This window comes from Alosa sapidissima, chromosome 21, assembly GCF_018492685.1.
Source record: "Alosa sapidissima isolate fAloSap1 chromosome 21, fAloSap1.pri, whole genome shotgun sequence".
Taxonomy (NCBI): domain Eukaryota; kingdom Metazoa; phylum Chordata; class Actinopteri; order Clupeiformes; family Clupeidae; genus Alosa; species Alosa sapidissima.
Genome location: NC_055977.1, coordinates 17,996,556 through 18,023,688, shown reverse-complemented (window position 1 = coordinate 18,023,688; position 27,133 = coordinate 17,996,556). Strand labels below are relative to the sequence as shown.

The window sequence follows — 27,133 nt, the reverse complement described above, 5'->3', positions numbered from 1 at the left end:
CCCTGAACGTACAGTATATTTCAACAACCTCAGGGCTATAAGACATTCCTACGTGTGGACATACACACACACACACACACACTTCCTAATCAGACTCGGGAGATGTGATTTGGGTGTGAACTCCGGCCGCGCGCTCTCTCTCTCTCTCTCTCTCTCTCTCTCTCTCCTACCGTCTCTCTATATACCCCTCTTTTCTTCTCTCTTCTCTCCAGCTTCTAGAGATTAAGATACCGAGGATGGGGAAATGTCGATCTCCTATTGAAAGAGGACTTTCTGACGTCCAGAGTAAAATGGGAAAACCTCAAAAGCTCTCAGGTCTCTGCAACCTCCAAAATGGCGGGGGAGGGAGGGGGGAGGTTCAGTTTATATCCTCATCTATCTATCTGCTGGTTTGCTGGAGTTGATGGAGTCTAAGTGGGTGTTGTTGGCTCCTGTGAAAAAATAAATGTCTGCCCTTCCTTCACTTGCTCTCAGTTCTGTTACTTCCTCCGTCTCGTAAGCGCTTCTCCTCTCAGACCCGAAAGCAGTCAGGCCTAGTGTTGATTAGTTTGTTTTAAATGGACTCGCACTAAACATGCGGCCAAGAAAGAAAGAAAGAGAGAGAGAGAGAAAGAGGGAGGAAAATGGAGAGAGAGAGCGAGAGATAAGAAAATGAAAAGAGAGAGAGAGGATGTTAATTCTCTTTCGGGCATTTTCGCACATTAGGAGTTTAATATTGGAGGTGGAGAGCCTCGTTACCATAATTACGGTAAAACAACATTTCAGTGGAGGGAGGAAGACTAGGATGGGCAGGAGGATGGCATTGAGGAGGTGGAGGAGGAGGAGGAGGTGGAGGAGGAGGAGGTGGAGGAGGTGGAGGAACAGGGAGGAGTGAATGAAATAGTAGGAGGAATAAAAGTATGCTCCCCAGCTAGAGCAAAACAATTCCATCTCAATATGAACTGGAGCTATTATTTCTCAGCTCCAGTCAAGTCTATGAAAACGGCATTCATAATGTATTGTAAGTGCATTCATAATTCATAGGTAATTATCATACTGTTTAGGTATGTACGTGCTAATGCGTACCTACATCAGTATTAATTGACACAACATGACAGCAGACCTACAGCTTGTGTCTTCTGTTAATATATAATTCATTATTTGCTCCTTACAGGAGTCTGGTATCAAAAATCATTATGCTAACTCATTTGACTATAAATGAACTAAATGTCATTAGCAATGTCTGTGTTTCTCAAAAATAAATGAGGATATTGAATTTTATAGTCCCCCCCCCCTTCTGTGTCATTTTATGATAATAATAGTAATTTTGTGTCACATGAATTATGTAAGATACTGAGGCACTTTGAAGACATAAACGTTTATGTATTTTCTGTAGCTTTTATCTGAAATAGTGGGAATGGTGGCCTTCACAACAAACACATTCTCTATCTCTCTTGGTTTTTATCCCTCTCTTTCTCTCTCTCACACACACACACACAACACACACACCACTCTGTACTCCTCAGAGGCAATCAGAGAGCCAGGCAGTAATATGGTAGCCCATTGTCTCTTCTGGTGTTTATCTTTCCATCCCCTGTGCTCACAGAGTCAGGAGTCAGGGCCAACACACACACACACAGATGCTACACACTTACTCTCTTTCTCTCTCACACACACACACACACACACACACAGATGCCACACACTTACTCTCTTTCTCTCTCACACACACACACACACACACACAGAGATGCTACACACTTACTCTCTTTCTCTCTCACACACACACACACACACAGATGCTACACACTTACTCTCTTTCTCTCTCACACACACACACACACACACACACACACACATAGATGCCACACACTTACTCTCTTTCTCTCTCTCACACACACACACACACACAGATGCCACACACTTACTCTCTTTCTCTCTCACACACACACACACACACACATACACACAGCCCCACTCCTCCCGTCTAATCAACCTGTACCCTGCCTCCCAACACAAATATTTAACCCAGATGGGTGTGTTGTGCGATCACTGAGCCCCTGGGGCAAAGAATGCATTTTTCATGGCCACCACCATGAAACTTCTTCCCCATTGTCTTCGCTTCTCCCCGTTAGCATAAATTGGTCATTGTTGTCTAGTAAACTATTTATTTTTGTAAGTCACTTTCTTGGTCTAGTTGTTATTCATACCTGTCTCTGGCCAGTACACAGAATCGTTGTAGCCTTTCGTTAGCGTCCATGTGATTTATTTGACTCCACGATGGCTGCTACAGGTCACGTTATTGCTCCGTCGTACAGGGTTTTGTCTTTTTATCCAGGGACACATTGCGATGCAGGGTGCATGTTCCACCCCTCTCACCTGAATCAAAAAGTCCCCTGCGCAACATTAAAAGGTCGTGCCCAATTAATCCTAATGATGTGTTTTTGGTTCCTCAGAGCAAGAACTCTTTTTCTCACTCTCCTCTTTCTCCTTAAGGGAAAAATGAACCAACCAAGGCAGCAGCCTTCTGGCGGGGGGTTTTGATGTTATGGTTGGGGGGTGGTGGTGAGGTGGATGGGAGATGACGAGTCGTACAAATCAGCAAATTATTCCCCATCAGCAAATTAGTCCAATCATCAAAGGCCGACGAGGGGTCCTCCATTCAAAGCCAAATCATTCCTCATCAGGGCCAGGCCCGGCTTTGAAATCCCAGCTCGTTACCGTATGGTCAGGCCCCCTGTTAAACTTCGCCAAGTGCCGAGGCCAAGTTGTTAAAACCAATCTCATTTTAATCTTTGCCAAACACCGAAAAACGGGGGATCCTTCGACAAATCATTAATGATGACCACTGGTGGCGAATCATTTGAATTTTCTTTGCCACAGTCACGGCAGCACTGTGCATGACTTCACCCCTGTGGAATGCAAAGCACTGAATCTTCAACCAAATGCACTGTTTGAATCAATCTTGTTTCCTCAGTTGTTCTCCTGAGTCTTTAGTTTTCTCTTTTGTGGTTAAAGCATCTAGTATTCCCCCAAACCTTTACTCCGATACCTAGGCACTTGCAAACACACAAACACATACACACACACATACACACACACACACACACACACACACACACACACACACACAGGGAAGTGCCTCTAGGCAGCGTTGACGCCCCCTTGGATGCTCTCATCATTTGCCTCCGCATTCCGCCCCTCGGGTTCCAATGAGCTTTTATCGCCGTCTGTGATTAACAGGGATTTGCCCTTAATGGCTCATCGGTCTTAGAGAACGCGGAGGGTCGGGTGAGGGGTTGGGAGGAGCGGTGTGGAGAGACCTGGGAGCTCTCCCAACTTCCTGCCAGCGCTCTGACGTGAACCATCGCTCTCCTAAATCTGCCGGTGGCCTCCCAAGACCAGACATCCCCCCCCCCCAGGAGTAGAACTCGGCTGCCACTTCACCCATCACTTAAATGGAGCTTCACCCTGCCGTGTTTAGGCACAAACAACTAGCTCAGGTCGCATTTTAAACGTGAATCGTGCTTCTTCCCTTTTACCTTTCACGTTAATTTTAGACATACAATTTGACCATATATTCAGGAACTGTGTATTTATGTTTGAAAGGCCCATAAACATTGGGTTTATGAGCTTCTGAGGTTGAATGGTCAGATGATGATGATGATGGTTCTCCTAATGACTTCCATCTGTGAGGTGAGGTGAGTTTGTGATAAGAATCCCTTGTCTCCAGATATTCACTCATGAGTGTTGATCTGAGCCTCTGTCTGACTGAGGTCTTCCATGCTACGTGATGAAGACTAGCGTTCACTCCTCATGACTCCATAATGGTACTTTGATGTTCATAATTGCACATATAAAACGGTATGGCTCTAAATGGCTGTTCTGTACAGAAAGTATCTATTCTAAAGGAAAGGCAAATCATTTTGCAGGCAGGGAGAGAGAGAGAGCACAACAATCCATTGTGGTTTTGTCTTTGCCACTTTTTATTCATGTCAGGAAACATAGCATACTGATGCGTTTCACATAATCCTCAAAGGCATTACAGGTTATTCACTGTGAGCTGTAATATGCTCACCTCTGAAACTGAGACTCATGGTGGAGCCATTGATTATTCTCCTCCAAGCATCAATGCTTCACCTATAAGTGGTGTCGGCCATTGTGAATGGCTCCCCCACAGCTTAAGAATGGGGTATTGTTGTCCAAGAATGGATTTTTTTTTTTACGGAATTATGAGGTGACAGGTAGGGAAAGGGGGGTCGATGGCGGTGCGTTAGTGCCACCCTCGTATTCCTCACCGCTACCATCAGCCTAATCCATTTTGCGTACTGGAGCAAACACAATTAACCAAACCTCACCCCCACCCCTACAGCAAAATAATATGCGGTGGCAGAAAGGCTATTCCATCTAATTGTGCTACATTCAAACTGCTGCTCCATTGACCCCCCCCCCCCCTTCCGTTTGCTTGTCTTTTTGCAAGGTAGCGATATTAGCGATGCCCCCACCCACCCATGTATCCACCCCCACTCTGATCGAGCCTAATTAGTTTTCATGAGCTGGCAATCTCCATCTTTTTTCTCCCCCACTAGCGGAATGCCGTTTTTTGTGAACTCACCCCATCTTGTGTTTTGCAACAGCATGCAGATGAATCTGTGTACACGGAGCGTTGCTTCCTCCCTGGCATGAAACGTGTGTATGGAGTTGGAGTTAGAAATGGATGGCGTTGATATGGTGAAGGTTTTCTATTCTTTGGTACATTTGCTTATGGGTCAGTGATGTCAGTGATTGAGCAAAACATAAGATCACGTGTCACGAATGTGATGAGTTCACAGACCTCTTTAACAGTGACAGCTGTGGGAACCTATCTCAGCTGAAAACCATCTGATGCTAATGCACGTGCTATTGTGTGTGTGTGTGTGTGTGTGTGTGTGTAAGAGAGAGAAAGAGAGGGCAAGAAAGAGAGACAGGGAGTATGTGTGTGTTAGTCTTAGCAAATTATATTTGCTGCCAGGGCTAGTCTAGCAACTCTCCGTTGGCTTTTGAGCTCGAAAAATTAAACTTCTATCAGGCCAATCAAATCATGTATAGAGTCGTTACTAGGCGGGCTTAACATAATGATTGATGGCAGAGTTGCAACAGTTTGGCTTGAATTCCCTGCTACTTGAAAACAAATAAGATGGATGTTGCTGTTGGCGAACAGTGTGACAGGAGTTAAGCTTTTATTAAGTTGGCAAAAGTTTGAACTAGCCAACTAGCTCCGCTGGTGGAAAACGCATGGGACTCATAGCGCTGTCCTATTGCGTGCAGAGGGAATTTGAAAGACAAGCGATTATCCCGCCCCTCGGACTGAGCACTGCGAACGGTGAGTGCCCAGACCCTACATTTTAATGTGCGTCTGGCTCGTCAGGCTATGTGTGTGTGTCAGTTGTGTTTCTCATCTGCAAATGTGTGTCTTTTGACCCATGACTGTATGTGGGTGTGTGTGTGTGTGTGTCTCTGCAAGTGTATGGGTCTGTCTGTCTGTCTGTGTGTGTGTGTGTGTGTGTGTGTGTGTGTGTGTGTGTGTGTGTTATTGTCTGTGTGTTTTGCCCTGTGTGTTTTGGTCTCCCTTTTGTCTTCTCCTCGTCTACACCTCTTGGTGTGCTGCTGGCCCAACAGTGGCAGCTCATCTGAGGTCAGTGGGCTGCTGGTGAGCAGCACCAGACGCATTAGACTACCAACCAGGCTCCGTGAGTGCAGAGAAGTGGAGGGATTATGTGGGGTTTCATCTCCTGAGCATGCTCACTCTGACCGCCCTCACACACTCTTACGGCGCTCGAGGGTACACACACCCACAGCACGCATAACAACAGCAGTGCATGTAGATGAGATGTAACTCATATGGTGGAGCAGCTGAGGCCTAATCGCATACTGCATTATCTTTGTTGCATACCAAATGGATGATAATCATTTAAACCTTATGGCTATGCTAATTGTTGTAAGCTAATAGTGCTTGTAATGCTGCTTAATTCTCAATATGGCAATGGAAGCCAGTAGCCGGTATTGCTGCTATGATCTTCACTTTATGGTGTCGTTTCTCTTGTTGTGATACATGGTTGTGGACAGCTGTGCTGATTCGTTATGGAGTATTTAGGGAATTAGATGCTGTACTGTAAGTCTTTTTGTTTTGTTGTGGTGTGGTGTGAGTTCATTGTGCAGAAGGGATCTTATGAATGGTCAGTGGAAGCAGCCTGGCTTACTTACCCAGCGGCACGTTGGTAGGACGCTGGCAAGTATGAATGGGCTGTACTCAGGGTATGAAGCATTGCCCTCTCCATTGACCCTAGGCACGAGACCCATTTACAGCAATGGAGCGAGGCTTGGTGAACGAGAGAGAGAGGGAGAGAAGGATAGGGAGAGGGATTTAGCAAGTGAGGGATTAAGTATGGCAGTTGAGGGTGTGTGTGTGTGTGTGTGTGTGTGTGTGTGTGTCCGTGCACACACCGAGCACTGTCAGCAGGATTTGGCACAAATCTCTGGAAACATAACAAATGCAAATGTGTCTTTCTCCCTTCTCTCTCGCTCTCTCTCTCTCTCTCTCTCTCTCTCTCTCTCTCTCTCTCTCTCTTTCTTCTCCTCTCTCTCTTTCTCTCTTTCTCTCCCTCTCTCCTCATTCTCTACCCCCCAGCAGGATCCCAGCAGGGGTCCATATCTGCTCCTCATCATCAGTTTAACACTTTTGTCACTCAAATGTTTTCCCATTACCTGTGACATTTCTCCCGCACGCCCGCAACCTTCAGCTGCCGACAGGCGGCATTTAAGCAGAGCGCCGTCACAACAACGTGTTTTGGGGGAGAGAGAGACAGAGACATGGAGAAAGAGAGAGAGAGAGAGATGGAGGAAGCGCTAAGCACACAGGTGGGCGGAAAACGAGGCCTGAAGGATGGGAGTGCTCCCCGGGTGGCTGCCACGGCATGAGCGTCTGTATCGCTGGCGTCGACGCTTTTTTTTTTTTTTTTTTTTTTTTTTTTAAAGCGGCCCACTCTTGCTTCCCTGCATCGCCGGCCGGAGATTGAGGTGTAAACAGCTGATTGAAAGATTGAAAGGCAGAAAGGGCTGTGGTGGGAGAGCTAACGTGTGCATGCGTGCGTCTCTTTGTGTCCGTATGGGTACAAGCGTTCATGTATATTTCTTTCATTTGCATGCATGTGTGTAGTGCATTCCAAAGGTAGCCATCCCCGTTGACCCCCAACTCCATATTACAGTGTTGACGGTTTTTCTTTGTCATTTTCCTAAGGAGGTAAGATTTCCACGTAGAAGTTTTGAATATGCTGAACACCAAGATGAGTTGGTTTCTCACTCATTGTCACTCTCAGTCATCCTTCTGTCAGCCCTCCATTCCATCATCTGGGTCTCGTCAAATGTCCTCTAGTCCAGCTCAGTGCCGCGCTGGTTTAAACAAGCACCCCACTGCCACCACGGCCGGTCCAGCTCGCTAAAAGTAGCACCAGATGTGGCGCGCCGGTCACTTGCGTCGGAGCTGCTCTGACCTGCTCTGAATAGCTCACTGGAAGACACTCGGGCGCTGCGCTGCACCGTGGCCCTGCGGAAAGGTGACAGATGTCGGGCATATTTCACGCGCCTCCGCCACGCTGCGTTCGCCTGCTGGCTGCTCGGGTCGCAGATGCGCCACCGCAATCAAGGACGACGGCATGGCGGTGGCACTTGGGCTGTGATCCGTCACAGCACTGGCCTCAGCCATACATGCATGTCTGAGAGAGAGAGAAAGAGAGAGGGGGGATGAGAGAGAGAGAGAGAGAGAGAGAGAGAGAGACAGGGAGGATGAGAGAGAGAGAGGGAGGAGTGAATGGGTTGAGAGAGAGAATTAGAGAGATACAGATGAATTGATAGATGTCCATGAAAAAGAATGGAGAGAGCCATGAATAGACTGAAGAGGAATGCAAGTGGTGGATAAATATGTGTGTGTAGTTAGAGGAGAAAGAGAAGAGAGAGAAAAAGAAGTGTGTAGAGGAGGGGAAAGAAGAGAGTAAGTGAGGGACTGAAAGAAAAAACAATACTGAAACATGAAAGGACCAAGGCCTTTGTGTTCATATTATTTTCTTTGCATGAGTTCTTAAAAAACAGAAGCCCTGAAGGCATGCTGTGTGTGTTTACTCATAAAAAAGACAGAAGGGCTTTTTTCCCTTCAAATGCAGGTCTGTAGGGGGAGGCTGCTGTACTGTGCTGTGTGCATGTGTGCGTGCCCGCGTGCCCAGCGAGTCGTGCCAAGCGGATGCCAGGCGGCTACAGCTCAGCACTGCAGGGGCGGTGGGCAGAGCAGAGGGCACCGGGGGGAAACAGAGGGCAGACGCTTGGCATGCACAAGTGCCTGTTGGCACCCGGCAGGAGCGTGAGGAGGCAGCTGTAGGTGAAGCACACGCACACACACGCACACACTGTAAAAAATAAAAGCTTGCAAAAACGCAAAATTCAATGGCAACCTTATGCATTAACATTTTTGTGTTTTCCCAACAAATGTTGTATGTGTTTTCCAAACTACACAAATGCTGTCGCCTTTACAGACAATTGTTTGTTCTACCAAATGGGCACAACTTAGAATTCATCATTCTGCCAATGTAAGATTGTTGAGTTAACAGTGATGTGAATTGCCCCAACTACAAAAATACTGTTGCCCCAACTACAAAAGTACTGTTGCCCCAGCCAGAAAAATACTGTTCTCTTTACTAACAGTTTTTAGCACAACTAGTACAAAATGTTAACAAGTAATACAATGATTTCGTTGTTGACTAAACCCATTTTCCTCCATTTAACCTGCATTACATAAGCTACAGCTATTACACAAGCAAATACACAAATGCAGACTTACAGAAATGTATTCTTAACTGTGATCAAGACTGAACATTTAAAATAACACATGTCTATAAGAAACAAAATAAATTTAGACACAATGCACATAATTCTCAAAAAAAAAAAAATCTTGGTGTTGATACATATGGCTAAATTCAGTCTAACTTGAAAGTACATTCTCCAGTAACATTTTGCGAAAACAATTACTCGGTTGTTGGTAGAAAAATATATATATATTTGCATTTCAAATTTCACATTGTTAAGACAATATTTCACAAACACTAGTCTGCCAGCTGCTAGAAAGAGAGGACTATGGGTATTGTAAGAATTCAAGGGCAGGTTAAGTGTAGATTTATATATATATATGATAGATACTTTATTGATCCCCGAGGGGAAATTCAGGGGGGTCTCAGTAGCATACAGACATCACACACAACATGCACTTACAGCAGAAATGGTAAATATAAGTATAAACATATAACCAAACTCCACTGTACAATAGAGACAGTAGGAGATAAGAAAAACTAACAAAACTAAATACTAAATATACTATATAAATAAATGTAAAAAAATCCAGTGTGCTTGAGGGTGATCAAGCATGAGACGCTTGTAGTGACAGGGCCTGTAGTTCTGTGTGCATGGTGAGGTGCTCAAGAGAGTGAGTGTCATGGTGAAGGTGCAAAAAGTAGTCCAACAGTAGTCCTTTAGTTATGTGTGCATGGTAAGGTGCTCAAGAGAGTGAGTGTCATGGTGAAGGTGCAAAAAGTAGTCCAACAGTGCAACAGTGCAATAATAAGGTCTAGAGACCAGCATAAATAATATGGACAAATCGGAGAGTAAAGTATAATGTAGACAAGGTAATATAAAAAACTATGTCAGTGCAAGAACAGGTTGAGGTAATAGGGTTACAGCCATTCAGTATTGTAGCAGAAGCCATTGATCATGTGTGCTAATATAGAATGAAAAACAGTGTAGCAGGAAAACAGTAGTAAAAACATTAGGCTGTGGACATTAGTAAAACAGTAGTAAAACAGGAGTAAAGCAGTAGTGGGCAGTCAGTACTCAAACATGGAGAGGGTGGAGAGGCAGACAGACTAAGCAGAGAAGTCTATCTCTCCTCTTCCCTTTAGTGAAGCATTGAACAGTTCAATGGCCCTGGGGACAAATGACTTCCTCAGCCTTTCAGTTGTGCATGGCAGTGAGCGAAGTCTCCAGCTGATCAATCTCTTTTGCTTTTTAATAGTGATGTAGAGTGGATGGCATTCATTGTCCAAGATGTTGATCAGTTTGTTCAGGGTCCTTTTGTCAGATATTGAAGTGATGCACTCCAGTTCAGCTCCCACTACAGAGCCAGCCTTCCTTACCAGCCCGTCAAGTTGCCCAGCATCCTTCTTCTTTGTGCTTCCTCCCCAGCATACCACTGCATAGAAGAGGACGCTGGCCACAACAGACTGGTAGAACATCCTGAGGAGCTTGCTGCACACATTGAAGGACCGCAGCCTCCTCAGGAAGTACAGCCTGTTCTGCCCTTTCTTGTAGAGTGCGTCAGTGTTGGCTGACCAGTCCAGTTTATTGTCCAGGTGGAGACCCAGATACTTGTAGGTGCTTACCACCTCCACATTGACCCCATCAATGGAGACTGGTAGCAGAGCGGGCTTAGACCTGCGGAAATCCACCACCATCTCCTTGGTCTTTGAAGTGTTGAGTTGAAGGTGATTGAGTTTGCACCATTGCACAAAGTTCTCCACCAGGCTCCTGTACTCCTCCTCTTGCTCGTCCCTGGTACACCCCACAATTGCAGTATCGTCAGAGAACTGCATGTGGCATGACTTGGTGTTGTAGCAGAAGTCAGATGTGTACAGGGTGAACAGGACTGGAGAGAGCACAGTTCCCTGTGGCGCTCCGGTGCTGCTGATCACAGTGTCAGAGAGACAGTTCTTCAGTCTGACAAACTGTGGTCGCTCGGTCAGGTAGTCTGTAATCCAGGTTACCAGGTATATATATATATATAGCCCTGTTGTTTGAGGTCGCCATGCACTATCTATAGGAAAAAAGAACCATATCATTTGGCACAACCCAGACTGAGTTATAGACAGGCAGCAAAAGCTGACCTAGTGTTTCATAGAAATTGAAACAAACTAAAGCTCTATGATCCATTAGTTTGGCTTGAACTGACTGTCCATAATTCAACCTGCGTTGCACCAAATTTGATCATTCTTTTTTCCTATGGAAAGCACAGGGTGGCCCCGACCAACAGGGCAATAGATCAATCTACACCAGACATAGCCTATACAGAAATAAGTACAAAGCTGCTAGTCAGTGGTCAGAACTTGAATTTCAAATTCAACAATTTGGCCATGTTTCAGGTATAACTTGAAAAAATATTCTGCAGTTGACACTTTGCTACAACATTCACTACTTGATAAATAAAAAAAAAGATGCATGTCAAAAGCTTTTTCTTTAGAGATCGCACACGGTTAGAGCATTTTGGGCCAATGTCTATGACAACCTTCTGAAGTGTGTGTACTTAAGGCCCCCAGGATAGGAAATATTGAGTGCATAAAGGAGGCCGAGAAGGTAAGCCAAGGCAGTGGGAGTATCCAGAAGGTCCTCTACTACTATCGATTCCTCTAAGAAGAGTGCAATGTTTTGGATCTTGGGGGACGAGGCTTCAGCCACACAGTCCTCAAGGACCTACAAAACTCCCACAGTGACTCCCTTCGCAGCCACATCATCTGGATCAGTTTCCTGTTTGAGGACATATGATTTTTAGTTCAAACTCACATCACACAAACACACACATGTCTTAGGGAGCTAGGCATTCCCTCTACATCTCAAATTGGGTTGTCATGTCCAATACGAAGTTGTCTGTCATTTTATCTTTGTTCTTGAAGGACCATTCTGGTGTATACTGATCCATAGTCCCGTTGTTCAAGCTTATCTGGTGCTGTCCATAGGAAAAAGAATGAGAATATTTGGCATAACCTAGACCGAGTTATAAAGAGGGAGGTAAAGCTGACTTAATTGGGTATAGAACCTTCTGTTTCTGTGCCCCACTTGGTCAGCTTTATTTCTCTGTCCTTAACTTTATCCATGTTGTGTCAAATTTTCCCAGTCTTTTTCCTATGGACAGTATGCAATGATAACAGGGCAATGAAGGACATTGGCTCCTCAATCAAGTCACAAAGAACAAGGCTCTGGGATTCAACACCTCACTATACAAGTGGATAACCAGTTTCCTAACCAACCGATCACAGGTAGCTAGAGTAGGTAATGTGACATCCACTATCCCTCAGCACAAGTGCTCCCCTGGGCTGTGTGATGAACCCTGCAGAGCCCACAGCAATCATATCTCCATCATCAAATAAGGCAGGCAATTAACTTCCCTTCCCTCTCTCAAGGAGTCCAAGGGCAAAACAGATATAAACATTCCAATTTTCTAGTTTTCCATCATCAAATGTTTGACTTCAATTACAAATGACTTCAATTACAGTATCTCTATGCTTGTAAAAATCTAAGTTCCATTAATGACCATTAATACTTACAAGACACTGCTTGAAAAGTTGATTGGGATCTTCATGTAGGAACACAGGAAGTCCTTTCATGGCTGCTTCCTTGCGGTGTCTGACGATGTTGGTGGTCTCAAAGAAAACAATAGAAAGATAGCTCTAATAATAGCAAGACTAATTGTAATTGAACAGGTCCAATTTCATCACACTGGGCAAAAGTATTGTTTGATACTGTAGTGTACTGTGCACACACCTCATCATCAAGCTTTCTCAGTATCTCCTTTAGGTCCTTGCCAAACTCTGTTTTTAGGGCGCGATACATATTCAGCAGTAGGGGCACATATTTTTCTACTGCAGCTCTGAATGTTCCAAGTAAGTCTTTGTTTGAATACGGAAAAACTCCTCAACAATCTGTTAAATGCAAGAAAAAACTAATATGTACAGAGGAATAGTAAGTCAATTGGGAGAATGTATGATACAGACCTGTAAAAATTTGTCTATAGCCATTATAATTTTTAAAAGCATTTACAGCCACTCCTACCTGGTCTTTAAAGAACAAAGCTGGCCATTTGTCTTTCAACTCTGCCACAATGGGCTGTTTGACGACAACCTCCTTTCGCCTCAATGAGAACGTCATATCCATTTTCGCTTTGATGAGATAAGATTGCCTTCTTGGACGCTTCCACTAGAAGCTGTCTCTGTTCCTCCAGTGAGGCTTCATCTTGGTCATTAGGATGGTCTAACAAGGCCGTCTTGGTCAGCAGAAAAACTGCAGAACTTGCAATGCATGGAGATTCAATCCTCACTAAACATAAAAACATGACATTTTGTAAATATATATTAAGACACCACAGGAGAGAATAGTCTATTTGCATTAATTAGGCTGATGCTTGTGTGCTCATTCAAAAAAATACATTTAACTAACCTAGATACCACACAAACATCACTCATCACTACCCAACACCACTTGATATTATATTGTCACCAGTAGTCACTTTAACAACAGAGAAATAACTGACTAATAATCATCACTATGTCCATAGCACTCAAATAAAATACACTTTCACACAATGATAACCCAATATGTTAAGAATGTTCCATGTTGTTGCCTACTTGTCTGCAAAGAGGGCTAAACATGTTGTCTTCACTACTATATTTGCATAGTTTAGCAGAGGGCATTGTTTGGAATTGAACAGAGAAATAACTGCCATGAGGAGTACCATAATCAATGATCTTACAGTGTTATGCACCATAACAGTCAGATTCTAATATACAAAAACTAACACACAAACAAACAAAAAATAGTAGGATGAGTGTGCAGTTTATTTTGATTAGGGTCTCTTATGTGCTATGACCTACAACTCCACTTCAATGGACAGAGCTGGTGATCTGTTCACGTGCTAAGTGCATGCATGATGCCTGTGTAAGGCAAACTCACCGCCGAGAAACGGTGTCAATTCCAGTGGATAGTGTAACCTATCTATGGGCCATTAAAACGCGTGAAATGGCATGTTGTATGGATAACGGATATGGTAATGTTGTATGGATAATGAATGAGGATGCTAGCACTAATGTTAAATGGATATGGATGCTAACACTAACGTTAACTGACTTAGCAAAATCCGTTTCTAACATTTCAGTAGAGGTGTGTTTCATGAAACCTAACAAGCTATTCAACATCACCTGATAACTAGAAAGCAATAGAAAAAATCGTTGTCTCAATGATAATAACATCTAATTTCAGACTATATTTCAAAGTTTGACGTTCATTTGAATGATTAATATAACATCGTATTTTGTCATTTTTGGCGAAGACATGCATTCCGTTAGGGATATTGAACATATTTAACATTCTCTAACCATCGTGATTTCGAATTGGTGCAGTTTTCAGCACAAAAACGAATTTTATTCTTTTGCTCTATGCTGTTCTATGGTGCTTTCTGCCTCTTGGTTGCGCACACATGTTTTCATGACGTTCCATAGAAATCCATGTATTCAGCACCCCTTCATATCTCTATGGGAAACCCTGTGTGTGTGAATGATTTGGCGCCACAGCTTGGTTACTACAAATTCCACGTTCAGTTTACTCACAAATGCATGTTTAGTTACACTTGTGAGTCAAACTTTTGGTTTAACATGCTTTTCTTTAGTATTGTATAGTCATTACATTTGTTCATGGTAATGATTCAGAAAACCATATAAACTGGATAGAGCACATTTCTATTTTTTACAGTGCACACACACACACACACACAACCCAATTATGCGCACAGAATTCAGTAAAAAGCCTGAAAAGCCTGCCTATTGGTCAGATGGTCCACTCATTTTTTTTATTTGTTATGCTCAATCCTCTTTTTGAAGCTGATCATCATTTCCTAATTTCCTTTACCTCTATCATGTCCTGGTTTACTAAGATGAATGTAATTCCTCCACATTGCCGTGACATAATGTGGTTAAAGCAGCAGTGACTCACCGCCGGGTTTGGAGAAGTGTGGCCACACGGTGCTTAATTTCTCCGTCTGCTGTAGACACAGGTGGACTTAACACCCATCCCCTGGGTCTGGCTCACTCACCTCACACCCGCTGGACATCTAGAACGTTCCATGGGGGACTCCTGTGGGGGGGAACCCTTATGGTGTTTGCGTTGGTGTGCGATCGATGGCAGGTAGGAGATTGGGTCCCATCTCGAAGAAGTAAGATGTCCTTAATTAAGTGCGGAAATGATAGTAATTGGCTTCCCCGGGTCTAGGGGGAGGTCGGAGGCCATGTTGGACGGATCAAGCCAATATAATTCCCAGCAAGAGCAGCCATATTTAGATGTCTCCCCTATTTGCCCCTCTCACCCGAGTACACTTCTCCATCGCTGTCTCTCTTCTCTCTCTCTCTCTCTCTCTCTCTCTCTCTCTCTCTTTATTCATTTGCACTTTCTTTATGTCCCATCCTCCCCTTTGTCTATCTCATTAAACTATCTCTCTCTCCTTTGCTCTCTCTTTCATATCCAGTTGTCCGTTTTGCATGGGAGCCATTTGGCCAGGTGTGTACTGTGTAGAGCATTGGCGCTTTGTGCTTGAGAGACTTGAATCAGCAGGTCCATTATGATAGAAGCAGGTGTATAAGGATGTCCATCCGGACTGCATTTTTCTCTACTTTCACCATATTTCTTGTGTTGTATTATGCATTATGCATTTGTGCAATGGTACAATCTCCATTTTAGATTTGTTTGTGTGTGTTTTTTTCCCTCCGGCTATGCTGTTTTGTGAATTTTGGCTGATAGAGAGAGAGAGGGATATTCAAAAGGACTGCAGAAAGTATTTCAGGTTGAGCCAATCAAGTAGTGCCCTTGTGCAGATTTCTAAAAGGCACCACTTTGCACATGGAAAAACATGTACCTCTCTCTCTTACACACACACACACACATGCACACACACACACAGCCTCTACTACTCCTGCATGCTACGTTCTGCTTCTGCTGTGCACAAACTGAGTCATACACTCTTCTATCCAGGCGTCCCTCGGTCCTATTAAGTGGCACCTTTTCACAGACGGCACCAAGAGAGCTCTCACCTGTTTGCACTTATACATACGCTCACAATCCCCCATAAGTGCAACCTGCTAACACCACCTGACACACACACACACACACACACACACACTCACACTCACACATACATATAAACATGCACACACACACACACACACACATGCACACACACACACACTCGCACATCCAAACACTCACAAATGTAAAAAAGAGAGTGATGAAGCCTGCAAGGTCAATAGTGTTTGTGAAAGGAGATTGAAGGCAGCCTCTCCGCAGCGCGGCCTCTGTTGAGCGTGTATTGCAGGCTGTAGTGCCGTGGCAGAGAGCCCACGAGAGCGCTGCCACCGCTGAGTTAACACACCGCCAGTAATCCCACCGTCTCCCGCGTGAACTCACACAACCTCTCACTTAGTACAAGAGTACTGCCACAGGAGCACAGTCAAGGGCACTTACCACAAACACACACAACTATGCTCACAGACACACACACACACACACACACACACGCTCATGCACACACACTCATACACACACACACACATGCTCATACACACACAGTCACACACTCACACACACACCGTCATACACACACACTCACACACACACACGCTCACACACACTCACAGACACGCTCAAACACACACACACACACACACACGCGCGCTAAAACACACACACTCGCTCACACACACAACACACACACACACACACACATTGTCTAAGGATATCATTGTCACATGATAGAGAGGACATGTAGGGAGGTATAGGGAGTGTGAGAATGAGAGAGATCCCAATGCCATCGTAGGAATCACCTGGTCAGCTACAGTACAGCTCGGGGGTTTGCCCATTCTTTCTTTTTTCAGCCGCTTTCTGTTACATCTCTTACGCTGTAGTGTAGCTACTCTGTTAATACGCTTAGGAAGTATAAATCTAGGGCTACTGCTATACAAGCTCAAGCTATCAGAGTACAATTGCATAATTGGTTATTGGTGTCTTCCACTTTCGTGGTATTGTTGCATTGTAAAAAGGGCTAATATGATGTGAGGTGTCACCTGGCTTTTTAAGAACACATGCCATCTTGTCTCGATGCACACTTATAAAGTTGTCTTCAAACCAAACAGTAGGATATCAAATCAGCTGTTCATCTGTTTAGTATCATAGATTTTTAGATGTGTTCATTTTTCCAGAGACAATATGGTTTCTCTCTCTCCCTCTGTCTCTCTCTCTCTCACGCACGCGCGCGCACACACACACACACACACACACACACACACACACACACACACACACACACACACACACACACACAGAGGAAGGGAGAGGACAGAAGCAGATGATCATGTGAGAAAGCGAGAAAGTGCAAGGACTGTGTGAGTGGTTGTTATGGAGATGGTTAGTTAAGGGGGCAGATGGCTAGGGGGTGTGTGTGTGTGTGTGTGTGTGTGTGCGTGTGTGTGTGCGTGTGTGTGTGTGCACACACCATCAAGACACTTTCTCCATGTACACACCACTTGTATCAGTGTGTGTATAAAAACCCTGTGAAGCAGAGAGCAGGATAATGCTCTCCATGACCCCAAACACCTCTCTCTCTCTCTCTCTCTTTCTCCCTCTCCCTCCCTCTCTGTCTCTCTTTTTTTCTCACTCCTCTGTCCTTGTTCCTGGTCTCACATTGTCCTGCCTAACAATCTTTGATCATCAGCACTAACGGCTCCTGTAGACACATCTAATCTAAGTCTTCCTTATTCTCAACCCTTACCCCTCATACCCTTCCCCCTTAAATAAAAAACAACTCTGTGTGTGTGTGCGTGTGTGTGTGTGTGCGCGCGCGCGCGCTCGCATGTGTGTGTGTGTGTGTGTGTGTGCGTCTGCATATGTGCAGTTGTGCACACATGTGTGTGTTAGTTGTGTTGTGTGTCCAAGCATTCTTTAGGTATGTGTGTGTTTGGACTGACGCAGCACATTCTCCTCTCCTGAGTGGGACGCACAACTTTTTTTGTTTGATGACATCAGCTCAAGAATCGCCGGGCGATTTGGTAAATAATTGAAGCGGATTAGCTCAGCATCCCAGAGAGAGAGAGAGAACCAGGGGAGAGAGAGAGAGAGAGAGAGAGAGAGAGAGTTAGAGGACGAAAGAGAGAGAGAGAAAGAGATACAGCAGTGCCACTGCAACAGGCTGAAATGCAAAGGCAGCAAAAACTCATCACACCAGTCTAACCGAGGCCGCTCCCCACGTGTGTGTGTGTGTGTGATGTACTCTGTTCCTTGAGCACTGCTCAGTCTCTCATGAGCTAATGGCCTTCCTTTTTTCCGTGCATGGCCTCGTCACGATTCCGTCAGGCTCTTTCTCCTCTCTCTCTCTCTCTCTCTCTGTCTCTCATACGGGTAGTAATCCACATATCCTCTCTCTCTCTCCTCTCTCTCTCCTCTCTCGTACGGGTGGTAATCCACAGATCCTCTGTCTCTCTCTCCTCCCTCTCTCTCTCTCTCGTATAGGTGGTGATCCACAGATCCTCTCTCTCTTTCTCCTCCCTTTCTCTCTCTATCTCTCTCTCTCCCTCTCTATCTCTCTCTCTCCCTCTCTCTGTCTCTCTATCTCTCTCTCTCTCTCTATCTCTCTCCCTCTCTCTGTCTCTCTCCTTCTCTCTCGTATGGGTGGTGATCCACAGTTCCTCTCTCTCTCTCTCTCTCTCTCTCTCTCTCTCTCCTTCTCTCTCTCTCTCTCTTGTACGGGTTGCAATCCACAAACCAGAGCTGAGAGCACGTGCTGCCTGTGAGCAGAGCCCTGTTGCCGTGGCGACCCGGTTGCCGCAGCGGTCAGCGCAGCGCAGGCAGGGCCCTACTCCGACCTTACAGTACCACTGTCGCCATGAGAGCTCAGGTAACCGCGGCAACTCGGCGGGTGCCGTGAGCATTATGTAATACTCTGTCTTACTTTCCCCAAACAAGGGACAGTGAGTCCAGAGCTCGGGGCTGGTGAACAGGTTGGGGAAACACAAGCTTATCCAGTTTCTGGAAGTTTCCAGAGCATCAGTAAAAGTTGATGTGTTGGGGGAATGTTGTTTTAAGTAAGTTGTAGTACCAGTCATTCTCACAAAAAAACAAGTGACCAGCACACACTACACAAACTACCATACCTGTGCATGACAAATCAGCACCCACACAATGCCTGCACACGCACACACACTCACACACACACCTCACACACACACCTCTCAAACACACACACCTCACACACACAGACACACACACAGCCAAATAACCAATGTGGGCAACTCCCATACTTCCAGCTGCCCACACACTGATGAGCATAGCAAACACACGTGCACACACACACTCACATACATGCAGAGTTAATAACCAATGCAGAAAATATCCTATATACTGTATATACTGTACACAGATTCATACTGACTCACACCCATGCACACATAGGCACGCATGAACATACACACACACACACACACACAGACAGTCTCCTCTCCTCTCAGGTGGTGCTGTGTTAACGAATCCTCCTGAGGGAGTAACTACTGGCCAAGACTAGCAGCCAATCAGTATCCATCATGCCTTCCCACCACTGTTCCTCCCACTGTGCAAGAGTATCTTACCACATTATGTTATTATGGGATGCCCGATATTTCTTGTTTACTATGCCTGTTGTGCTCAACAGTTGAAAATTCTATCCATCGCTGACTATCACAGCGTGAGGAATCTTCCAGAAATGTGTGCTTTCATAGCGGGCAGTCAATATTGCCATTGCACGGTCCCTGCACTTGATTTTACATATTAGCAGCATCCGTAGGGAATTTGAATAGGTGGTTTATGTGGATGTCTGCTAAAGAGAACGCCGAGGTGAGAGATTTTAACACCACCGCTGTGGCTTGGGTTTGCGGTTATGTAATGCAATTATAAAACGGCCGTGAGTGTATTTCTGTCCAATGCCCACCTGTGGAACAGCATCCACTCCATGGAGCGCTTGTGCGCGGTTTTGAGTGGGTTAGCTATTTAACAAGAGCTTGATGTGTGTGTGTGTGTGTGTGTGTGTGTGTGTACAAGAACATGATATGGTTCCCCCGAAAAAGGAATATTTTTGTCAGTGTGAGTCTGTGTGTGTGTTCTCTTTTTTAATGTTCGGTGAGAGTTCAGACAAGGCTGTTAAGCTTCTTGGAGCTCTCTCCTACTCTCTCTCACACACACACACACACACACACACACACACAGATACATATGCTCATCTTGGTGTGGAGGAATTTACAGATCTCTTTAGAACCCGTGCACCTATAATTTGCACATCTCCTAGCAACAAGCCTTTGAAAGCCTAAATATAACCACTTACCAAGGTGTCGCATCGAGACCGAGACCAGCTCTGCTGACGGTGGTAGCTGTGCATGTGTGTGCATGCTTATATGTGTGTGTGTGTCCATGTGTGTGCACACCACCATAACTGTGCGGCGTGCTGACATTCTGTAGCCTTCCTTACGCATCATTGAAGATGGGTGTGTAAGCGTTCAAAGGTATAACCTGGCCCTGACATGAGTGAGTGTGTGTGTGTGTGTGTGTGTGTGTGTATGTGTGCACATCTGCATTCTTCTGCTTTTTCAAGACACTTTTGGTTATTTCTGCCGTCGCATGCGAGCACCAGGCACCTAGCGGAGACCGAAAAAGATGCCCTATTCACAGATCCGATCCGGCGCCTCTTCTCCGCGTCTCCCAAAGTGTGAAGCACACACACACACACACACACACACACACACACACACACATACACACACACACACACATATACACACACACACACCAACACACACACACACACACACACACACACTTACACAAGAAAGAGAGAGAGTGACACACACGCACACACTTACACAAGAAAGAGAGAGAGTGACACACACACACACACACACACTTACACACACACACACACACACACTTGCACAAGAATACCCAGAATAGAGCGCTGCCACACAGACCTTTCTGAGTCGGTCGCCGTCGGTGGTCTCACAAGACACTTATTTTCGTTAACACATGTACCCTTTCCCCAGGTGGATGACACACGTCTCTCGGCAAAAGTGAAAACAAACCTCATAAACAGTGCGAGAAATACCCAGAACCACCCAAAGCGTGTGAACGCAGACAGGCCGAGCGCCCGCTATCTTCTTCGCCACCCCTCTGCGCAGGGAGTAGGCTGGCTGGCCGTGTGATCGATTGATTTCTTAGCGGGCACCATAATTGCTAATATTTGCTGAACACTTCAGACTCAATTAAGCATGGCCATGCCGACAGCTGTCGTAATGAATTTCATGCCCGCGCCGTCCACATAAATTATTACATAACACTGGCCAACTGAACACGAAAGAGGAAGTGATTAGTTTTATTCTCATCGGTGCTTGTTTGAGGACGGAGGGGAGGGGTTTTTATCGTTGGCCAGCTATTAAATGGATCGTTGGAAAGTTCCAGTGCCGGTAACTCGCAGTCTGTTTTCTCACGAAACGTTAAGTCAAAGTTAAAGTCTTTCTGCTATGTGTCACAATTGACTCAACCTTAATTTTGAGAAAGTTTATCTTGTCGGTGGTGTTGCCCAATGACAAAGTGCTCTTCCTTAAAAAGAAAAGAAATACAATTTGTTGTACAGTCACTGTTAGGGGGAGGGGGGCACAGTATAGGGGACATTTTAATCAAAAGCTAAAAGTGAAATCTAATCTTCTAATTTTAGTAAATGTCTCTGTTCTTGATGCACAACAACCGATCCCCCATTTTTAATCAAACATTTTCTCTCTTAACGCCAAATGCCTGACAGAGTTAGCGTCAGCTTCAGGCTTATCCCTTCAGAGTCTGCACACAATACTAGTGAGGGGACTTGGAAGAAAGAATCAAATAAAAAAAATAGGCGAGCCAGCCAGTGTATAATAGCCCACAGAGGGACGGCATGAGACCATGATGATGAGGGGACTGAGAGAAAGGAAATGCATGGAGAAAAGGAGACAGACGAGAGCGCCAGTCGTGAGAAGCTCGTATGGAAGGGTAGCCCGCTCTGATTGAGAGAGTCTGGGAGAAAAAGACGGAGTTGGGAAACAAAGGGAGCGGGGAGAATGAAAGTGATCGGGGGCTAAACGCTCGTCTGTCTCTCAGTGCCGCTCTGACTGAAGTGTGAGCAGAATTTTGTGGGTGGGTGTGGGTGTATTTGAATGAGTGTGTGTGTGTGTGTGTGTGTGTGTGTGTGTGTGTGTGTGTGTGTGTGTGTGTGTGTGTGTGTGTTTTAGTCATTCTGGGTGAATTTACTCATCAGGCATATCAAAGCTGAACTGTCACTTAGATTTTCTGGGATTTCGATTTTGTTTCCTCCTGTGTGTTTTTGTGACCCCCACCCCCCCTCCCCCAAAAACACACACACACACACACACATACACATACATACAGTACACAAATACACACACACACACACAAAGACAAATCTGCCAAATCTGTGGGGAGTTAAAGGTCCAGGGGTGGTGAGAGGACAGGACCCTCGACGACAGACCAGTCCCATCTGCTCCCTCTCCTGAGGAAATGACTCAAGCATGAGATTGACGCCACGCACTTTCAATTCGCCGCGCTCGCACTAGTACCCCCGCCTCGCCTGCTCCACCTCAGCAGTGTTTTAGGGTAGAGCGAGCCGATTGATCGTACACACACACACACACACACACACAAAGCACAGGCCAAACCTGTCACAAAAGCTAATCAATAGGAGGAATTTGAATGTTAGGCAATTTGAAGGAGAGCTGATAAGCAAAAAATATATACTGAGAAGACAATTGTTGCATATGCAACAATTCAAAATAGAGAAATATGCTGTCTTGTTTATGCTGTAAGAGGAAAGAGGTTGTTTTCTAGACAACATTTGTAATATTATTGGAGGCTTATGGAGTCCTTATCTGTGGCGGTGGCTTGATATGTTTTGCTACTCTGGTTGGCTGTGGTGAATGTGTTGGGGAAAACAATGCATGTGTCTCAATGGGGAATTGTTTCTGTCACTGAAGCGAGGTATTGTAATGCACTGTGACTGTATTTCACAATCTCATACAGCTTGTGTGATGGGTAGTGAAGGGCCAGATGGCTTAGGGGGAGTGTGTGTGTGTGTGTGTGTGTGTGTGTGTGTGTGTGTGTGTGTGTGTGTGTATGTATGAGAGAGAGTGTGTGTGTGTGTGAGTATGTGTAAAAAAACTGCAATTTGTTGAAAAAATCTTGTGAATCAGATGGGAGGGATGTTTTCCATGACCCACCTAACACCTCTCTCTCTCATTCCCTCTCTCTCTTTCTATCTCTCTCTCTGTTCATGTCTCTCCTTCCCTCTCTCTCCCTCTTCATTGACTTTTTTTGTGTGTGTTTGCGGTGTAAGCCTTACCTGTTTGAGGTTTTAATGTTTTACGTGCTTCAGTGGTGTGAGTGTGTGAGAACGTAAGGCAATGATTTAATGAAGGAATATTAACTTTTCTCTCCCTCTCTTTCTCTCTCTCTCCCTCTCTTTCTCTCCCTCTCTTTCTCTCTCTCCCTCTCTTTCTCTCCCTCTCTCTCTCTCGACAGATGTGCTGGTGAGCGGGAAGGCGTGTGACTGTGACGCCGTGGCCGAGTGCCGTGTGGGCGAGCCGGTGGCGCTGGAGGTGCGGCTGACCAATCGGAGCCGGGCGGCGGTGGGGCCCTTCGCCCTGAGCGTGGTGCCCTTCCAGGACTACCAGAACGGCGTGCACAGCTACGAGCTCAGCGACGCGGTCACCTTCATCGGCTCCAACACCTTCCACATCAACACGGTACCAACACACACACACACACACACACACACACACACACACACACACACAGGGCAGTGGGCCTTCACAGCCTACAGTATTGGCATGCTATGTGTACAGCACTATAACAGAGAAATGTGATCAAATGTGAAATGTGAACAACACTTTTGGTAAACAGGAGTTTTAAAAAGTTTTAAAAACAAACATAAAACAACAAACACACTTTAGAGAGATCAATACAACCGATTTCCCCAATAACTGCCAGTAAAAAAACTTGCTAGTATCTTAAAGGGATTCTTCTTGTGCACTTCATGTTTCCTTGCAACTAGCTTCAGAAATCCACCACTTTCACAAGTCTAAACTCCACTGGCTTGAATGAAGTTGTTTCATTTCCAGGAGGGAGGTATACATCCTGGCACCTTATTAGAGTCCAGTGGTCATTTGAACATCTATGTGCCTATGTGCCACTGCTTGGTCTCTCTTTCTCTCTTATCTCTATGTGCCTATGTGCCACTGCTTGGTCTCTCTTTCTCTCTTATCTCTATGTGCCTATGTGCCACTGCTTGGTCTCTCTTTCTCTCTTATCTCTATGTGCCTATGTGCCACTGCTTGGTCTCTCTTTCTCTCCCTTTCTTCCCTTTTTCTTTTCTTTCCTTACCCCCCACCCCCCTCTGCATAGCATAGCATATCATAGAATCATATAACACCATATGTGATTAAAACATAAGCAGACACACATGCACACACATGCAAACACACACACATTTTAATTACCGGTAGTTGCAATTATTAATATAAATGAACTAGTGTTCAAAGTATTGGTCAGTTTGGGGCAAATACTTCGCACAAGTGCATCTCAGATTCTCAGACCTGTCATACAGTGACCACATACCCTTTGCTCTTTGGATAGCCATACTTATTTGTCTGCCATTCTTAATAATGGCTTGACTGTCACTCAGCCTGGTGAGGATCTGTCTCTGCTCTGTATCTCTGACAGTGTAGAGATTTCCTGCCAATCGACACTCTCATACAGGCCACTAATTTGCATTCTAATCTGTGCTATGCTTTGGTTTTATCCCTCCAATGTTCCAAATAGGATTATTTGTTTTTCTTGTTCATTTTTGTCTATTTTGATTGGTTTGGAAAGCAGTGCTGGTCTGAACATAACTCTTTGTTAGGGGTTAGTGGATTACTTAGTTTCAAAACCAACCGACTCGAGGGACTGGACTTAGGGCTCAGTAAGTTGGGACTGAAATGCTTTAAAGCTAATTTTGTCTTTCTCTCTCCCTCTCACTATCTCTCTCTCTCACACACACTTTCACTCTCCCTCTCACTATTTCTCTCACTCTCTCTTTCTCTTTCTCTCTCTCTCTCACATGCGTTCTCTCTCATGGGCTTTCTCTCACCCTGTTTTTTATTTCTCCCCTCTCTCTCTCTCTCACTATTTCTCTCTCTCTCTCTCTCTCTTTCCCTCCCTCCATCCTCCTGGCGGCCTCAGGTGGATCCATCCGAGGGGTCAGTGTGCCGCGGGGCGCTGCTCTTCCTCTACACGGGAGACTTCTACCTGAACATCAAGTTCCAGGATGACCGCTTGGGCTCGGGCCCTGGCCGAGAGCTGCCCGCCGCCTGGTTCTGCCTGCCCAGCGTGCACATCCGCACCCTGGAGTCCCCCATCGAGAACGGCGCCTGAATGGGACCGAGAGAGGGAGAGCCTGCTGGGGAGAGCCACTGGAGGAAGAGAGAGAGAAAGAGAAATGAAGGATGTATGAGGATTTGTTGTAAAGGGCAAATCTGCATTTATAGATTTATGTAGTGTTACGTAGCATACATATTTACATGCTACGTGTAACTACGTGTTTGCATACATACAGACACACACACACACACACACATACAAACACACACATACATAGACAGACAAGTTATGCATAATAGGCACTGGATTTTGATGGTGTGGGAGGTGGCTGTCTCATAATGATGGCATGTAAATATGTTTTATAATGTTGTGTTCACTGTTTGGACAGATTTTATTGCATCATGCTAGTGATGAGCTATTTTCTTTTCCTAGCAAGTGTAAATGGGAGCCAAACTCATCATGTGTTAGAGATTTGGACATCTCTCTACAGGAGCACTGATGACGCTGAGCACAGGTCACATTTTGCTTGTGTTACTTACCTGTGCAATACTTTTCATGTGTTTGGTACTTTTCCTAGTGCCTGAAAAAAAAAATTCACACAGTAAATGTGACGTCTGTGAGAAGTCCAAAAGACTTCCAATAAACAGTGGCATATTTTCTCCCTTCCTCCAACCCAGATTCCCAGCCTCACAGCGTCCATTTCTCTTTGCCCCCCCCCCCACTTCTCTCTCTCAAAAACAAGAGCGATCAATCATAATGCTTTTAGTGGAGAGGGGCCTCGCGGTGAGAGACTTTTCTGAGAAAATGAGTTCCTGTCCACCCCACACCCCAACCTCTCTCTCTCTTTCTCTCTCTCTCTCTCTCTCTCTCTCTCTCTCTCTCTCTCTCTCTTTCTCTTTCTCTCTTTTCTCCTGCTGTCTCCCACTGTTCTTTCTCCATGTCTGGCTCGGGGAAGGAGTGTTAAGGGCTGACAAAGCCACTGGGCTAAGTGGGTATTTAGCCCTTGATACCGGATGAATATGTGAGAGAGAGAAAAAAAACGTCCCTCCAGTTCCAATCAGCTTCTTAGAGTGGACAGTCCCACTGGATGTCATCCTATGAGCTTGTCTCTACATGAGCTCCAGGCAAAGGCATAAGAGGATGTTGTGCACTTCCATATGGAATTCATTGTTATTTTTTTTTCTTCTTCTAGTGATTTATATTATGAAACTTGCATTTAAGCCAAAATGGAAAATTGAACAGTTATTATGAATCATGATTTTGTTTTGAACGTTATTTAATCGCAGGCTTCAATTAAACACTGAATGTAAAATATATATTCATCATTTATGACGGTGAAACTCATCAGGAGAAATAGCCTGTATTTATGAGTAGCAAACCCACTCGCACAAGCTGTGCAGTAATGTCAATTCTTTTCACTCCACTTTTCATCTTTTATGTTGTTGTCGTCTTTTCATTATTTGACTTAACAATTGTGCTACTGAGATTTGTTTGTGAAGATAATTTTTGATGTTGTTCTCAATCAATATCTCTCTATTAAAAACAAAATGTCACTTAAATGCTAAGAGGCTACATCCTGTGTATGTTTTGACCAGCAGTCTAAAACAAGTATCTACCAAAGTTGCTCAGTATTGATGCGATCACACTCCCCGATGTCCTCTTGATACATCTCAAAACGTATACCAGGCCCCTCTGGTTTGTCAGACTAAATTAAGTGCTATCAAGTGTAAGACTCAATTAGACTTTTATTGATGTGCAATCATGCAATCAAATTAGAAGCACATCAAATAAAGGGACTTCTGATTAAAAAAGGAACCTTGAATCAATTACAGCACTAAAGCATTGAGGCAAG

The 27,133-nt window shown here is 44.9% G+C and overlaps 1 protein-coding gene and 1 long non-coding RNA gene across 2 annotated transcripts in view; one reads left to right on the top strand and one right to left on the bottom strand.

Annotated features, from left to right (window-relative positions):
- The window catches only part of trappc9 (trafficking protein particle complex subunit 9), a 243,456-nt gene extending 216,610 nt beyond the window's left edge, over positions 1–26,846 (top strand). Inside the window, exons 24-25 of the mRNA XM_042076112.1 lie at positions 23,443–23,666; positions 25,144–26,846. Of these exons, the coding sequence (XP_041932046.1) occupies positions 23,443–23,666; positions 25,144–25,335 (416 nt within the window). The 3' untranslated portion in view covers positions 25,336–26,846. The remainder of the gene's footprint in view (positions 1–23,442; positions 23,667–25,143) is intronic.
- Positions 11,288–12,978, bottom strand: LOC121695359. Its single transcript, XR_006026067.1, has 4 exons — positions 12,877–12,978; positions 12,589–12,746; positions 12,372–12,467; positions 11,288–11,574 (listed from the first exon to the last, which is right to left on the bottom strand). It is a non-coding gene; the product is annotated as an uncharacterized LOC121695359 (long non-coding RNA).
- Positions 26,847–27,133: the final 287 nt, after the last annotated feature.